This window comes from Gossypium hirsutum, chromosome A07 (assembly GCF_007990345.1).
Source record: "Gossypium hirsutum isolate 1008001.06 chromosome A07, Gossypium_hirsutum_v2.1, whole genome shotgun sequence".
NCBI lineage: Eukaryota > Viridiplantae > Streptophyta > Magnoliopsida > Malvales > Malvaceae > Gossypium > Gossypium hirsutum.
In genome coordinates, this window is record NC_053430.1 from 6,027,050 (window position 1) to 6,044,448 (window position 17,399).

General features: G+C 34.5%; 2 protein-coding genes across 7 annotated transcripts; both read right to left on the bottom strand.

The window, feature by feature from the left end:
* Positions 1-1,676: 1,676 nt before the first annotated feature.
* LOC107943936 (protein tipD) lies at positions 1,677-7,375 on the bottom strand. The gene is made up of 7 exons (XM_016877748.2): positions 7,097-7,375; positions 5,797-6,181; positions 5,555-5,711; positions 5,330-5,374; positions 4,188-4,353; positions 3,270-3,637; positions 1,677-2,487 (listed from the first exon to the last, which is right to left on the bottom strand). Exons 1-7 carry the CDS (start codon positions 7,259-7,261, stop codon positions 2,172-2,174), a joined length of 1,602 nt encoding a protein of 533 aa, XP_016733237.1. The 5' UTR covers positions 7,262-7,375; the 3' UTR covers positions 1,677-2,171.
* Positions 7,376-8,399: 1,024 nt separating this feature from the next.
* LOC107943938 (protein MEI2-like 1) lies at positions 8,400-16,689 on the bottom strand. Of its 6 annotated transcripts, none has more exons than XM_041117340.1 (15): positions 16,146-16,689; positions 15,196-15,372; positions 14,934-14,979; positions 13,977-14,264; positions 13,064-13,488; positions 12,782-12,940; positions 12,506-12,622; positions 12,269-12,417; positions 11,912-11,994; positions 11,418-11,804; positions 10,521-11,169; positions 9,960-10,044; positions 9,762-9,830; positions 9,454-9,633; positions 8,400-9,091 (listed from the first exon to the last, which is right to left on the bottom strand). In XM_041117340.1, exons 2-15 carry the CDS (start codon positions 15,283-15,285, stop codon positions 8,927-8,929), a joined length of 2,892 nt encoding a protein of 963 aa, XP_040973274.1. In that variant the 5' UTR covers positions 15,286-15,372; positions 16,146-16,689; the 3' UTR covers positions 8,400-8,926. The 6 variants fall into 6 exon arrangements, with proteins under 6 accessions (XP_040973274.1, XP_040973272.1, XP_040973271.1 ...); XM_041117338.1 differs by having other exon boundaries at positions 11,418-11,813; positions 16,146-16,659; XM_041117337.1 differs by having other exon boundaries at positions 11,418-11,813; positions 16,361-16,648.
* Between the last annotated feature and the right edge of the window lie 710 nt (positions 16,690-17,399).

A 17,399-nucleotide genomic window follows, 5' to 3' on the forward strand; every position in this document is an offset into this window, starting at 1 on the left:
ATTTGGTAGTGAGTTATCCAGGATGAATGAATGAAATGTTGGCATAATGCATGTTGTGAAAGGATATGGGGTAGTATGGCTGAGAGTAATTATGACTATGTTGCTTGAATGGTATGATTGGCGGCGCATTATATGTCACACGATAGGCAATATTCGTTGGCTGAGTGTTTGAGTATGTTATGCATTATATTTATGTGCTTGGAGGAAGTTTGGATGGTCATGCATGAGATTGCATATGCATTATATTTATGTGGCTTTGTGGGAGGTTCAGTTGGATTGAGCCAAGAATGGAGATTCAAAATGGTACAAAGAAAGGTGCGCACCAATATATAAGAGCCCCCTTGTGTGGGACGTATAAAAGTCCTTAGTGGGACGAATGGAAATCTATGGACATAGCAATACCGTATATGTGGAAACCCGTGAGGACTATCCAAAATGTGGGAAATCCGTCAAGACTATTTTTTGTGAAAGTCTGTCAGGACTATCTAATATGGGAAATGTTCGCCAGGACTGATGTTGTGAGGAAAGTTCACTAGAAGTATCTTGTAAACATGATTTCACCTTATGTCCGTTTGTATGAGTCCGCAAAAAGGTGATTTATTATTTTGGGTAGGCCATTGTGCCCGTGGTAGCAAATAAACTGAGGCGGATATAAATTATGACGATCTCTCGGCTTATTCTTACAGTTTTGCAGCTACCATAGTTGTGGAATTCATTTTGGTGAAAGTTGCAAGTTCGGTTAGAGATTCAAATCTAAATTTATAAGTACGCATGCTAGTAGCACATCCTATGATTGATCCCACTGTACAGGTAAATTGTATGGAAGTCACATTATATATGACAGTTTACTAGGTTCTTTTGGGGACGATGCAAGGATATTCTCCTATACTTCTGAGATGAAAAAACAGTTTATTTAATTAAGTATTGTATCTGACTATGCGGCTGAAAGTAAGGATTCACGTACTGGAGCCTGTTAAATCAAGCACTAATAATGGTTCATGGTGGAGGGTATTCTCTATGATCTACCCTTCACCATAGGTATGACACAAGATAGATGCACGAGTGTCTTTCTTAAGTACGCAAGTGAGAATTCGCAAAAAGTATTTCGTAAAGAACAGCGAAAGGGTCCGCAAGGAAAATTATGGAAGAAAGGATTGGCGGAAATTACCCGCCAACATACTAACGTCTCTACTACGCAAGCAAGATTTGATGGATATGCTCTTACACCGGCAAGCCATGTGGTTTTCGAATAACAAACTGCTAATTCAATAAATGTTATGTCAACGTCAGGTATGAATTACTTACTAGGGTCAATCGAACATACCATTATGTTGCTATGAATTGCAAGTAAAAAGAGGAATTTGAGAGTTTAAGAAGGTCTCAAGCCAAAATCCGCCGAGCTATGACAGATTGTCTCTTAATCGTAGTGTGCATACGATGGGACAGCCTTGAGGCAAAGCCTCAGGTCTTAGATGTAATTTTAACTAGCTGCATCTAGAAGGTCTCTTTCCAGCTTAGTCAAATGATCAGTATGTTGAAGATTACTTGTAAAATATCAGAGGTCCTAGCATAATTGGAAGTAAATTCACGTCCATTGCAAGGTTCATTAAATAATTGAGATTCTATAATACTCATACCACGTGATTATAAAACTCGATTGCATGTGGCAGGAATGATTAGACAATCGTGTTCTATTATAGATTGCATTAAGTTCAAATGGCGGAAGAGAAATACATATAAACATGTTACTAATCAAGAATGTGTTAGAAATTTCGGATCTTGAGCGTAGCACCTCATAGTTCGGATCCGACGATTGGATCGGACATAGGATGTTACAATTATAACAGTAGATATATATAACAGTAGAGCTTCAACCAATACTTGTAACGTCCAAAAAAAGGGAAAACATTAAAAATTTTGAGCATTCTTGAGCTATACGTTTTCCCCTGATTCAATAAAATCCAGATTCCGTACTGGTTTGTCGATACTGTATAAGTTTAGCTTCAGAATCAAAAACATGTTCATTGACCAACTCCTCTTCTTGGATGAGTTGCAAGACTTCAGTTCAAAAGCAAAAACGAGGATCAAGCAGCAACAGAGCAAAATGAGAGCAAATGCGGAAGTTGCTCTCTCATGGGAACGAACATGCTGTCAGATACAGAAAGGTACTTCTACATTTTGTGCAGTCCGATTTGAAGATCAGAAGATATGGAAATGAGAAGGGGTAAAGAGTGATGCCATACAGCTTTGAAGACTCGTCTGTGATGAGATCGGATTGATTGGGATGGCTTGCAAGCATTGTACCTAATATCGAAAATGTGAATATCAGGATCAGCTGAACCTGATGAGAGGTATAAACCATCAGGAGACCAAGCTTGATTGATAAGAGCCGAATGAGATTCACTGCTTTCTTGTTTCCACCCAAATGAATGCAGTTCGGCATACATCGATCTAATATCATAAAGCCGGAGCTGCTTTTCATGGACCCTGTAAAAAGATACATCACATTGTTTAAAACTTTGGAAGGTAAAGTTATATTACTCTCTTAACAATATATGCCTCGCAATATGTATTCGGAGGGTCATATTACTATACCTATATCCGAATATGCATAGGATACAAGCACTTCCATGAGCAACAATAGGCCAAAAATATCCAAGATTTAGATAGGTATAAATACTATAAAAGTTCTTGTACTAAGAGTCAAATTACATTTTGCCCCCTTTACTCAAAAAAATGAGCAAAATTAGTCCTTATACATTAGTATTAAAGAGAAAACCAGTCCTCTATCAAAAATTTCATACATTTCTATGTTTAAAAACTAGTATGGTTAACGGAATAACCAAACTGTTACACATGGTGTACCGTACATACCACATTCTAACGTACAGGGACCAATTTTTAACAATAGAAATAGATGGAATTTTTAATAGAAAAATCAGTTTGCTCTTCGATCTAACATATAGGGACTATTTTACTCATTTTTTGAGTAAAGAGAGCAAAACACAATCTAACTTCCAATACAAGGGCTTCCATAGTACTTTTAACAACTTAGATATTTTAAATTACGAACTGCAAAACTGATTACAATACCACAATTATGCATAACAGCCCTAGTGCCTAACTCAAATGTATCCAAAATGAAGGTTCTAGGAATATGGTTTGAAGTGTTACGGGTTTATTTCATTACCAATATTCAAAAAGCACGAAAGGTTAATGGTCAACAAACATAAAGAAGCTTTTCTGGTCACAGAATAGATGTTTCTTACCCAGTTTGAATCATGAATAGATTGAAGTCACAAGGATTTGGTATAACACTCATGCATTTACTTTCTATTAGATGCTTGAAGTCTACATGTCCGGCAAGCACATCAAACCCGACAATTCTTTTATCAGCCCCGGCAGACAGTACAATCTGCTTTTGCTGCATCCCTGAAACTCCCATGACAGCAGAAGAATGTAGAGTTCTATGTAAGGTCTTTGGCTTCCATACGTTCTCATCTTGCTCGCCCCAAAGCACCACCGCATGATCACTGCCACCAGTGACAAAACAGGTATCTTCCCAGGGCGTGAATGTTATGCTGTTGATGATACCTTTAACATGAGGCTTATCCTCTAAGTACGTTACATTGGATCTCTGTCATTGCACATGCAAGAAAAACGATAGTTGACTTTATATAAAGATAGTCCCCTACTAAAATGGAAAACAACTGTTCTTACTAAAAGAATTACAGGTTATATTGTTCTTAGGTAAAAATACCATGGAGGCTCTTCTATTTTGCATTTTGCTTTCTTTACTCAAAATTTGAGTAAATTAGTCCCTGTCCATTAGATAAAAAGCAACCTGGTCTTTTCTGTTAAGAATTCCATCCATTTCTATTATTAAAAACTAGCATGGATGACAGGATAACCAAACAGAGAAATGTGATGTGTCACATGTACCTTATGCTGACATACAAGGGTCAGTTTCTAACAATAGAAATTGATAAAATTTTTAACAGAAGGACCAATTTACTTTTTTATCTAATGTACAGGGACTAATTTGCCAAATTTTTAGTAGAAGAGGCAAAATGCTATCCGGCTTCTAGTACAAGAGCCTTCATGATACTTTTACCATCTTCCATAGTCTCAATACATCCAAGAATATATTAATTCGAAATAAATTCATATATATATATAACACTTACCCCTTCTGTTTTCTTAAGATTTAGTACCGATATCTGAGAATCACCTGCATCTGCAGTGTATACAGAAAAAAGGCTGTTTCGATGTGGATGCCATGCTATATCTTCTGGCCATCTTCTCTCTCCCGACGATACACAACTTGTGGTACTAAGCAAAGAAGCTGATGATCTGAAGTTCAATGCAAATAAACAAAAAAAGAACAAGAAAACCTTAGGTCTCAATTGATACAATTGATAAATATATTTGCAATAAGCACCAAATCACAGCCTGATCTAAACATGTCAGTTCTGCAATTTACTCATAAATGTCATCAAAGCAAAAAGTAAGAAAAATTAATGAACATGCCACTCACAGCCTAAATCAATAAAAGTACCATAGAAGCCCTTGTATTGAGAGTCAGATTGCCTTCTACCCCCCTTTACCAAAAAAAATGGACAAATTAGTCCCTATACATTAAATCAAAGAGTAAACAGGTCCCTTCTAATAAAAATTCCATCCATTCCAACTGTTAAAAGCCAGCATGGGTGATGAAATAACCAAACAATTACACGTCGTGTGTCACAAGTACCTAATGCTAACATACAGGACCAGTTTTTAACAATAAAAAAGAATAGAATTATTAACAATACAGGGACTAATTTGCCTATTTTTTGAGTAAAGGGGGCAAAATGCGATCCGACTCCTAGTACAAGGGCCTCCATGGTACTTTTACCTGCCTAAATCATAACATGAAGGGGAGGAAAAAGGATCAATGAATCATACCGATAAACTTCAGAAGAGCTCAGCCTAAAATCAACCTGATATTGTATTTTCCATAGAGAGTCAGAAGATAAACCACTCATTTCAAAAATGGTGCATACAATTTAGGCCTTAACCACAATTATCCTTTTCCTCCATTTCACATGCTCTAACCACACTAACCTTATCATGCTAGCTAAGGTACTTAAAAGACAACCCTCCCCTTTTACCCTAGGGCAGAAGAAATGTCACAGTTAACACCTTTCGGCAAAATGAATGCTTCACTACGTCTATCAAATGTATCATATTCATAATCCATCATGGATATAAAGATAAACCCATGTATCAAATGCATACCATGATATAATTTGAAGATCAATTATATGAAAATTTTGCCTTAACTCACCCTCTACCTTGAATTTGCCACAAGTTGACTAATCCATCCAAAGCACTGCACGTGATACAAGACACTAGAAAAAATAAGATCCATAGAATATAAAGAAACTATAGAATTTTGCATGCTTAATAGTTCAAACAATGAAGTGTATTGGGCCTTCGATCATGCTCCCAAAACAAAAGTTTTCTCATAATGAAAGGCATACCTTCCGTCTCAATTATTAAAAAAACATACCTGGTTACAAAAAGCTGATCATTCACCGGACACACAGCAACACTTCTCAACTTTCTTTTGTGCTGACTTGGGATCAAATTGCTTGAATAGGATCTGATTAATGTTGGTGAAGAGCTACTTTCAACCAAGGGAATCAAGTCCTTGTGTTCCTTTTTTTCTATAGAGAAGGAAGTTTGTAATGTTCAAGTAAAATCCAACATTGAAATAAGTAATCAAAATCTAGTTCAAGGTGATTGCCTTACCAAACTTCCTTTTAGTTCCTCCATCTTTAATTTCAACAACTTCCACATCTGTAGTAGAACTTGTATTAGATTTCTTAGCTCTTTTTCTTACAGCCCTATTAGAGGCAGCAGTTTCTTCGAGATCAATGATAGTTTTCACAACTAACTCTTCCGGTTTTATAGGTTGTGAAATCTTGGGACTTACGTTAGGTATTATGAGTTCCGTTTTTGGTTGCAATAGGTTTTCAGAACCTATATTTATATGTTCAGGACTGACTATTCTCTGCTCTACCGTCACCCTTTTAGTAGCCAACAACGAAGCATTAGATGATGTCAGGAAACGTCGACCTCGAAGGCGAGCCAATTTAGATTGTGAATCTTGAAACCTCTCCTCAGCTTCAAGAAGCTATGTTTCAAAAAAGCAAGAAGAATAAAACAATAAAACAAGGCAATCTGATATAAATGCACAGTAAAAGTACTATAGAGGCCTCTTTACTAGGAGTCTGATTGCATTTTGCCCCCTTTACTCAAAAAATAGGCAAATTAATACTTGTAAGTTAGATCAAAGAGCAAATTAGTCCTTTTTGTTAAAGATTTCATCCATTTATAGTGTTAAAAATTGGCATGGCTAACAGAATAACCAGACAATTATAAACCAATTTTTAACAGAAAAAATAGATGAAATTTTTATTAGAAGGACCAATTTACTCCATGATCTAAGTACAGGGACTAATTTGCCCTTCTTTTAGTAGAAGAGGCAAAATACAATCCGAGGGCCTCCATAGTACATTTATCTCATTACAATTTACAACACACTTGCCAACAAGATAAAAGAAACAACATTATTAACAAGCAACTTGGTTCACTAACAGTATGCCTCTAAACAACATGATAATCTCATAAACCCCATAATAAAATATTTAACAAATAATGAAAAGAGAGTTTCTTTGTATTCTACTACTGATAACAGCCTATAAAAAGTGGTAAATTTTATCAGATTGGTCCTTTCACTTCAATGTCACTTATTTAAACTTTTGTTTCTCAAAAGAGAAGGCATTAAAGCGTACATAGTAAAATGGAAAGAAAAAAATTAAAAATATGAAAAATCGAAAGAGAAAAAACTACTTTTTTTCATCTATTGTTTAGTAAAATTGAAAAATGAGAAGAAAAAAAATTAAAATATTTAACTTACATTTGTCATTTTTCCCCTTTTATTATTCCAATTTAAGATTTATTTATTTTTACACAAAAAAAATTATTTTTCCACAGAATACACTCAAAAATCATTTTCCACCAAAAAAAAAATGAAGGAAGGAAGAACCTGAGATTTGTAATAGGAGACACGTTGGCGAAGAAGTTCAACTTCTTTGGCGCGATGTTCCACTAAAGCCACTAATGCTTCTTCTTGCTCTACTAAGTCGTTTTTGTCTTCTTCATATACTTCTTCTTGCTTAACTCTCTTTGAAATCATTGAACCGTCACTCATTTCTTTTCACCACTTCTTCACCTCACAGTGCCACACCTTCTCGGCTTCCTCAACCCCAAAAACCCTTTGGTGTTCCTTTTCATTCAAGTTCACATATTAGGGCGCGTTCTTGGCGTTAAGAGGGTCTAATTTTTAAATGTGTAATTTTTTATTTATTTTTATTTGATAATTGATGTTTAATTGATAATATTTTAAAATAAAAAAATTAATTAAGTGGTTAAATTAGATCGATAGTGGAATCGACTAAGCTGTTGGTTTATTCCGATGGTCCAATTAACAAATTAAAAATATTAGAATTTAATTGTTTTATTTTTACCAATTCTCGTTTTTATTTGTTTAAGTAAACACTACTAATTTTTTACTTGTTTAAATAACACAATGTTGTTTGAAGTAACTTTAAGCAATTATTTTAGTTTTTTCTATATTACTTTTTAACATTTTTTTAATTCTAATTATCTCATTTTATTCTTTTATAAATATATAAATAATTAACCAATCATTAATTTCACGCAAGGAGTAGGTGATCAGAAGACTAATTGAAAATAATAATAATAATAATAATAATTTGATATATTAATGATGGAATTTTCTAACTCTATATAAATTCCTCATAATTATGAGAAACCAATTTAACACTAGATTTATCAATTCTGACTTGAACTCAAAGTATTTGATCCAATTAATTCAAACCAATTTGATCAAATGATGCAAAATACCTGAATTGAACTGAGATAATCTGACTCGAAAACTCAACTAACACAAAATAATTCAAAACTGAAATAACCCACAAATTTAAAAACCTTTGAAAAGGCAACCCAATTTGTCTAATTGACAGATCTAGCAAGAACTCAACTAATTTCGATGGCTAATGAAAGTACGAAACATCTGCAATTATCAGCTTCACCTTTGCCTCATTTTCAGACAAAAACCTCCTTAAAATTCCTGTTTCTGTTACTAACATAATCTGGCAAATATTGAAACAAAAATTACACAAAGATCTAATGCTTCTCTTATACAACATTTTTCGAACCAAGTTGTTATTTTTGGGTCTTAGTTCGACGAACGAAAGCAGTTCACCATAAAGTAGTCATCCAAGTTGTATGTTACAGAACATAGAAATAAGAGAGGACATACAAGAGACCAAAAAAAGAACAAGAATATATTTCCATTAAAGGTAAACAAATAGCTTCAAAATTCCACAACTAGAAAACTTAGATATACTGTTTCTTGCTCTCTGTATCTCTCTCTCTCTCTCTTTCTCTGTAAGCAATTACACCCCAAATAGACCAAAAGCAGGGATTATACGGATTTGAGAACCCCCGGGGTTAAAAAAATGAGATTCACATAATTCAGGTACAAAAATGAAACAACAAAGGATTCCCTAAAGTTGGTGCATAAGCCCAGGTACTTCTATACAACATGATACCCTTCGATCATAAGACTATCCAAAATTTGAAGCCCCCATTACGCGAGTCTTTATACTCATAATGGCCTATGGGCTTTGATAAAAAAACAAAAATTTTCAAGTTTAGTTTTGGTTATGCATCTTGCTTTCTGAAACTGATTCTCTATAGCCAAAAAAGAGTCATCAGTCCACCATCAAATACAGAGTATTGTCTACAAAAGTTTTAGTACTCTGCAGTTAGAGATGGATAAGTGGAGTGCTCAATCAGAATCTTTGGAAGAAACCAACAATGAGTCGACCCCATTGGGAAATTCCTCTGTGTTAGCTAAAGTTGAAGAACTACCTTGGCAGTGGCTCTCGTCATTGCTAGTTGTTCGAGCTCTCCTTGGTCTTGGTCGAATATTGGTACCCATAGGAAATGGCTCCTACAAAAGCAAAGAAGTAGGAATTAAATACTCGAAACATCCATATCCATTACAGATATGAGCTTGTTTAGGTAAAAGCACCATGGAAACCCTCGTACTAGGAGTCAAATTGAATTTTGCCCACTTTACTCAAAAAAAGGGTAAATTAGTCCCTATACATTAAATCAAAAGACTAAACTAGTCCTTCTGTTAACAAAAATTGATGAAATTTTTAACAGAAAGAACCAATTAGCTCTTTGATCTAACATACAAGGATTAATTTGCCCATTTTTTGAGAAAATGGGGCAGAATGCAATTTGACTCCTAGAACGAGGGCTTCCACGGTAGTTTTACCGCTTGTTTATGGTGTCAAGCTAGCTTACCTGATCACCAGCATTTGGGCCATTAGTGTGAAAAAGAATAGGGCGACATCGTTTATCTTCATTCATCAAGCTCGAATTCTGGAAATGAGTAATAAGAGCAGCCTTTCCCTGGATCCTAGCAAATGCAATAGACGCAACCTTTTCACTGTTGAACTTCTCCCATTTCTTGCCATTGAATGCCTGAAAAGATGTATTGGTTTAACCCGAAGGTTTGATTTATCAAAATATAACCACACAACACACATGCAAATGACAATATTTTACAGAGCTAAGAGATATTAGTGTGAGATATCATCCATTTATCAAACCTTATAGAAGGGAACGATATATTGCGGGTCAATCATGTTGATGAAAGCATAGCCTACATTGAATTTATTCTGACAAAAAATAATTATTTGTAAAAGTTTAGGTTAGTAACATTGAACTACAAGTAAATGTAGCACAACCAAGCATGTATCAGAATGTCGAGGATGGAAAATGCTTAAAGGACCAATTGAGTTACTTGCCTTGAAGTCAATTGGCAAATAAATAAAATCATAAGTTCCTCGACAGTGCTCATCAATGGCTGCCAGAAGCATCTTTGAGGTATACCTGCGAAAATCAACATTTTTCTTAAGTTGATAATCATTTTGAAAAAAGAAACATAGGGAAAGGACAAGCAATAAAAAACCCAAAGGATGAACATTAGCATAACATCACATCAAATTCATTAAGCATTCACCACCTTCACTAACTCACTTCAACATATTACTATAAATGATGAATTAGAATGAACCAGAACCAATACGTCAAGTAGTCAAATAGAAACTACATTGCAAAATTAGTGATGCATCAACAATTAGTCCATTTTGTAGCAACAATGAGATATAAAGGCAAAGTGCTGCTAATCATCACAGGCTATCTGCAACTTTAAGATAATTCATCGCACGGTTTTCTTCAAGCATGAGAAAGTTCAAACAGAAAAAATATTCTAAGAAATAAATTATTTGAATAGTAAATAAAAATAAAAATAAAAATTCAAGGCATTATACATAAAGAGTAAAATGACTGAGGAGCAGTTCACATACTTGTTGGGTATATTTTTAATCATAAGCGTTGTTCTGCTGTCTTCCCCGCGTATGATTCGGTCAATATCAAGTTCATATTGTTTTTTATCAGCATTACTAGTATTTGATTCATTTCTGCGGTATGAAAAGTTTCTGACACGATCATTAGGAGAATCAAGAGATGCGGGCATCATAGGGTTCCTGCGAGGGAAAAAGTGGCACATTTGCTGAGGAGAGTGTACCCCACCAGTTTTTGTCAAATCCATGCAATTTCCACCAACATGAGAAAAAATGTTGTGGGAAGCATATTCCACCGGATGTGATAGCGAGCTACTAGGAAAGCCCACGCTTCCAAGAGATCCAAGGGGAAAACCTGAAGTTTCAGGAGACTCCCCGATATAAGGATGCCGCTTGTCCCAGAATGCAGAATTAACTGGTGGTGCTGAGCCAATGTGGTGGTGTACAGGTGATCCTACATTCAACATTACAGAAGGAGCCCTAGGAAATGCTGGGATATGTGGAAGGCGATTAGCATGAATGCCATTAACAAACGATGGTGAATTTGGCCAAACCATGGCAGTTGGCAGATTTTGCTGGGGCGAGTTGGAGTTGTTCCACATGTAATGGTTTCCATTACGTGACAAGCTTCCATTTCCAGATGACCCAAACACTAGGGAATTTATTAGTAACAAAAAGTTAGTTTTAGGAAAGTAAAATCCAAAGCATAAGTATCATAATTGAATTCAAGAATAAAGAAGAATTACATTAGTCAGAACTTTTAACATAATAAATTGTGAGCTTTATAAAAAATATTAACATACTGAATTATGAAATTCCTATAAATTCACAAAGGGGTGCAACAAAGATGCTGGAAAACAATTTTAATTAATATTGGATACCATAATCAGCTGAGCTTACCCCCTGCATTAGGTTGCATTAGGTGCCCATTTGACCTTGCTCCTCGAATATGCCTATTATCAAGTCCTTCAGCCATCATGGGACTGCTGCTGCTAGCCATGTCTATTATGGTACTAGAGGAATTGAATGGAATACCATTGGCTAAGCTATCATGATACTCAGGTAAAGAATGGGGATGGAAACTTGGTACACCTTGGTTAGCAAACTTCATTTCATCTAGAGCGTGGTCGGGCTCCCGAAAGCTTAAGGGTTTTCCTATCGGTGACACTCTTGCTGGAGAGGCTAAGTTAATTGGCACAGTAGAACTTTGATGAGTTTCAGCAAATGTACTCACAGGTGCAACAACCTGGGTAGACCCATTATCCATGCAGCCAGATGCAGTCAATCCTGGAGAAACTGTCAGAATGAGTATATGAAGCAACAGAAACATTTGCTCTGAAACAACAGTTTATAATGAATTGATCAGATGGCAGAAATTTAAGGGGAAATCATACCACAGTTTCCCGATGATAACTCATCAAAAGGGCTTTTGCATAGGTTAGGTTCATCTTGCTCTGACTCAGGCTGTTGTGTAAAGCTGCAAAAGGAATTCTGATGTATTATTACTTGTAGAGGCCACAGAAAACAAGAACTTTTTTTTACTAAAAGAAAAAAGAATAAGGAACAGAATACAACTTAGATGCACAAAATGCAAATAAGCTATCCCAAAAGTTACCAAACATGATTTACCAACCCCATATTCATATTGAAGTAGACAATTAGCACAGAATCATCATGTTAAAAATAAAAACAAATTCCCACTTTCAGGAGCCAAGATCATGGAAAGGGAGAGAATAAGTTTATGATATTACCATCCAATGCCCCATAGATGGCTTGGTTCAATTTTGATCTGCTTCCCAGCAATGTCACTGCTATTCAATGCTTGAAAAGCAGCTTCTGCAGCTCTAACATCATAAAACTCAATGAATTTGGGATTATGCTTCTGCAGAGTTTCATGGATCTGCCACAAAATTTTATTACATGAGATACATTATCATCCCAAACATAAGGGAATTGTGAAGCTGAAGGAAATTGAGTGAACCCTTTACTTCTTTAATTTCTCCAAAAGCACCAAATATTTGTTGAAGTTTATCGGATGAAACAGAAGAATCAAGGTTGAAAACCACCAGCGTCCCATGGTTCACATCTTTTTCAGATTGGTTTTCCTGAGGTCACAAGATTTTGGAAAATAAATTAATAAAGCAGCAACATGTCACATGAAGATGAAACAAATTGGACAAAACAAGGTTGTAAGTTGAAACAACAGAGAGTAACAACAATAAAAGAAGACATAACCATCCAGAACAAATTGGTTGAAGCCAAACCTTTGGAATTGAATAATGTATATCAAGTTTCCTACGCCTCAATGATTTATTCTGCAGAGCCCTCATTGCATTTTGGGCTGCTCTTAGATCATAATAAGAAATCATAACAAACCCACGATGCTTGCAGGCAGTATAGAGAGTTCGAATATCTCCATATTGCTGACAGAAGAAAACAGGTTGGTCAATTAACTTACTAGAACATGTACCTTTAAAATGAGATTTGATGGATTTGCTTGCAGAAAATCTCAATAAACAATGTATCAGATTCAAAGGAACACGAACCTCAAAGAGAGTCTTTAACTCTGAGTCTTCGACATTGCTATTAATGTTCCTAACAAAAAGTGTCCTAGAAGGATACTCACCATATGGATGTTCACCAACAATTAAGCCATTTGAACCCCCTTGAATGTTGAATACTCTAAGAAGATCAGAATTCCTCGGAACCATGGATACACGATCATCCCCTTCTAGTTCCATTCCTCCACCACTGCTGAATAGGTCAAAGTCTTCTAATTCATCTACTTTACTGTCAAGAGTATCAAGTCCCAAGTCATCAATCACCCCAGAGAATAGATCATCTTCATCAGGAAGGAGATTTCCGATAGTCTGTGCCTCAACTTCTTCCATAGATTTGAAAGGTTCTTCCTCAACGTGTGGAGCAGCTGAACTGGCATGTTGACAAGATAGATCATTCCCTAATAATCTCACTGAATAAAGACAAAAGCAAAGCAAATCATAGATAAAAAATTTATTAATTGTACGCTAATGAAAAGAAAAAGACAGTGAGTAACCAGAAAAAATTGGGGGAAAAGGAATCATTGCAGTGAAGAATGATATCAGCCATGGTTTTCAGTCAGATGGGAAAATGTCCTACTGGGATGAACCTCTAGTAGAGAAAAAGGCAAATAGAGAAATACATGTGTGTGTGTGTCTGAACAGATTAATAAAATAGACAAACCAAGAAGTGATTAATTAACAATTTCATATTTTCTTTTAGAAATTTTAGCAATGATATGGTAGGAAATTAATAGTCATCAATCAAAAGATTCAACACATAAAAAGCTATATAAGCATCTGATATCAGAAAATCAAGAGAGAAACAGTGCAAACATGGAATGCAAAAGCATCTTGACGCATGAGTCCAGACACCCATAGATATGCACAGAAGCTTGATGCTTGTGGTAAAAACACTTACACTTTCTATTAAATACTTCAGAGAATGAACTTGAAAACAGGCTACTTTCATGCTGGATCACATTGCCATAGGTCCTGTTTCTATTCAAGTTCTCTGCTGGTTTTGTATACAGATTTGACATTGATTTAGGATGGTGATTCACAGAATTCCATGAATGCTCAGACAAATTGGTAATTCCCTTCCAACCAATGCTTAACTTTTCTTCTTGATCTCTGGCCAAATTTGATGGGGGTTGTTCCATATAGTCAGTAGACAGTTTTTCCATCGGAGATGAACCAACAATCTTGTCTGCAAAGACCAGAATTTTTTTTACACAAACAGGAAACAAACCATGCAAAAGGTTTTTTGCACAGAAAAGTACATTAAGTTTTCATTTTAAAATATCCGAGATATAGGAATGATATCCAAAGTTTTACATGAGACACCAGCAAAAATTCCATAAAACAAGAAACATATTGCTAACAAGAATAAGAAAAATAAGTGAACTTACTAAACCTATCAAGGTTAATATGCATGTATGCTATCTCAAGGGATAAACCTCATGTTCCCAGAGAGATCTCACAAGGGGTGAATTCTGACAATAAATACAGCATTTGCAAAAGGGGAAAAAAACTAAGACCAACACCAATTGTTGGCTCTCAATTAAACCGAGTATATCACACACTTTTGGAATTAATATATTTGTAGTATTCACTAAACCATAAAGGTTAATGGTGATTCTTAAATACACCCCATATGTCATTCCTAAGTCAAGGATGCATATGTCATCGTAGTAACCAAGAGACTGAACTGGTCATCTATTAAGTTTAACAATGACAAAAGCTACAAGTTAAGTTTTTCTAATCTAAGCCTACAGGCAAGAAATTGACAACCAGTTTAAACAGTCAATGCATTTAAAATAAACCAATTAGAAGCAGAGAGAACAAGCAATTCATTTGTCTATATCTTTGTTCTCACCTTGATTATCAGACATTGTATTCGGCTTCCAAAATCCAACTTGTCTCTGCCCAACAGAAGTAAATGTTAAACAACATGAAATAAATTACTGTTTTTTGATACAGTGACTTGAAAGCTTCAACGAGAAGAAAATGTTCACAATTCAAAAAGAAGCACATACAGGAACCTTACAATTTGTCTAAAACAAGACAAAAAGACCCACTAATAAACTCAAAATATAAAGAAAAATAAAAATTGGGTGCATCATTTTTCCCTACAATACCTCAACTGGGAAAAGAATGTCTTCTAAAAAGCGGGACGATGCCGATGCTGATGCCGATGCATTACTTTGATCCATGACCTCGAATGGCATTTTTCGGTTTTAACACCAGACAATCTGAAAAACTGAAAGCTAAAAGCCCAACATTTGTCAGTTGCAACTCCGCCTGACTTGATGGCCCTATATCAAAAAGCATTCAACAACCAGCAATTCCTAATCAATAAACTTGTAAGTTTTCATAAAATAAAGATAATATAACATTACAAGAAGTTCAAATTTTGAAAGAAACATGAATTTACTAATTTAAATTCTAAACTCTTTCGTTTCAATATATCAAAAATCATAGAAAGAACAGAAGATAGACACAAAAGCTACCTACTTTCTTAAAAATTTGGCAACTTAAAAGCATTTTTAAAGGAAGAACAGGAGGCCATTTTTTTTTTTTTACTTTGTGGTAATTCAAAAATAAATTGAAACATGTAACATTAGAAGGACAGCTTACCTACCAACGACCAAATGAAATTACCCCCGTTGGGTTTCCAAGAAAAGGTACATATTGATTATGGGGAACTTAATTTAAAAGTGATAAAAGAAACATACATGATGCTGATTAAGGTGAATTTTCCATTTGCGAACCAAAATAAAAATTACAAATTTTTTATAAAAAATCATTAAATTCCCAATATTTATATTCTAGTTTCCTTTTCTTTTCCCTTTTTCCCACGACCTTTTTGTAGGCAGCTAAAACAAAACAAATGATTTATGCAACTTCAACCCTGAAAAGAAATTTGTTACCTACAGCACCAGTTTAAACTTTAAACCCAATCTTGCATTTCTTAAATTTGATCAGATCGAGGAATTTAGTCATGAAAAATGCCTAAAGTCTGAAATTAACCTTTAAAAACCCAAATTTGTCAAAGTTTGACCTCAATAAAACAGAAACCAAACCTTACCTTTTGAAGCCAAAACAAAATTTGTTCAAATTTCTGCAAGCCGTTGCATGAATTGATACCCAGGTCGAAAGCAACACTCATTCAAATATTTTTTTTGAAAAAAAAAAGAGCAATTCCGAGAGAGATAAAAGGGTAAAAAAAATCAAGGCATAGAGGAAGAAGACAAAGCAAGGGATCTCATCATCTTTTTCCCTGCATTGCAAGCCATTACTCACCACAAGAGAGAGAGAATACTTTTCCCCTTTTTTTTTGTTGGTTTTTTGTTTTCTTCTACAAAACCATAATTACATAACCATTTAACATCAATTTGAAAAAAAAAATGAAATTCAATTCTCTCGGCAGCTTTAAAGAGAAAGGAAGAAATACAAAATTCTGACGATCAGAAAAAGCGAAATTCCGGCGAGATTTGGATTCTCGCCGGTCGCTGAGTTTTCCCTTTAAAAAGAGAAAACAGAGAGAGAATCAATTTTAGATTTTTGGATTTTAGAGAGAAATATATATAATTAATTAATTAAACGGAAAAAAAAAAGGTGTTTTGCTTTGTTAGTTGCCTTTGAAGGGAAAAAGAACATAAAAAAGAAATAGGCGCGCTGGCGCGACGGCTTTTTATATTTTGTTTTTATTTATTTATTTATTTACATTTCTCGATTAAAAAATAAGGTTAAAATGTGCCATAAATCCCTGTACTTCTCATAAATCTAAAATTAGTTCCTATATTTTTATTTCTAAAAGTTTAGTCTTTCTATTTTTTTATTTTAAAATTCAGGTTTAATGGTTATTATTGTTAAAATTATTTTGTTAAATTTATATTTATTCTAACGTCATTTTTTAGTTACATTATTATTAAGTTAGTTTTTTTTATTTCAAAATATTATACAAACAAATTTAACAAAAAAAAATAACAATGTTAACCATTAAATTAGAAAAAATAAAGGGACTAATTTTCTAAAAATAAATAAATATAAATTAAATTTTAAATTTGTGAAGAATACAGGGACCTATTGTACATTTTAACCAAATAAATAAATAAGTTCCGTCCCTTAAAACACGACCGCAAATTTTGGTGGCTAGTAGTAACCGGGATATAATAAATTGAGATGCTTTTTTTAAAGATATTTTTAGAAATAAATAATATGGTTAATTTTACTAAACGAGGTCTCAAACTTTAAAATATTGTAATTGAATTTTTTAAATATCAACCTAGGTGCCAAGGGACATAAGTCACATACTTGCAAGTATGGTTCCACTTTAGTT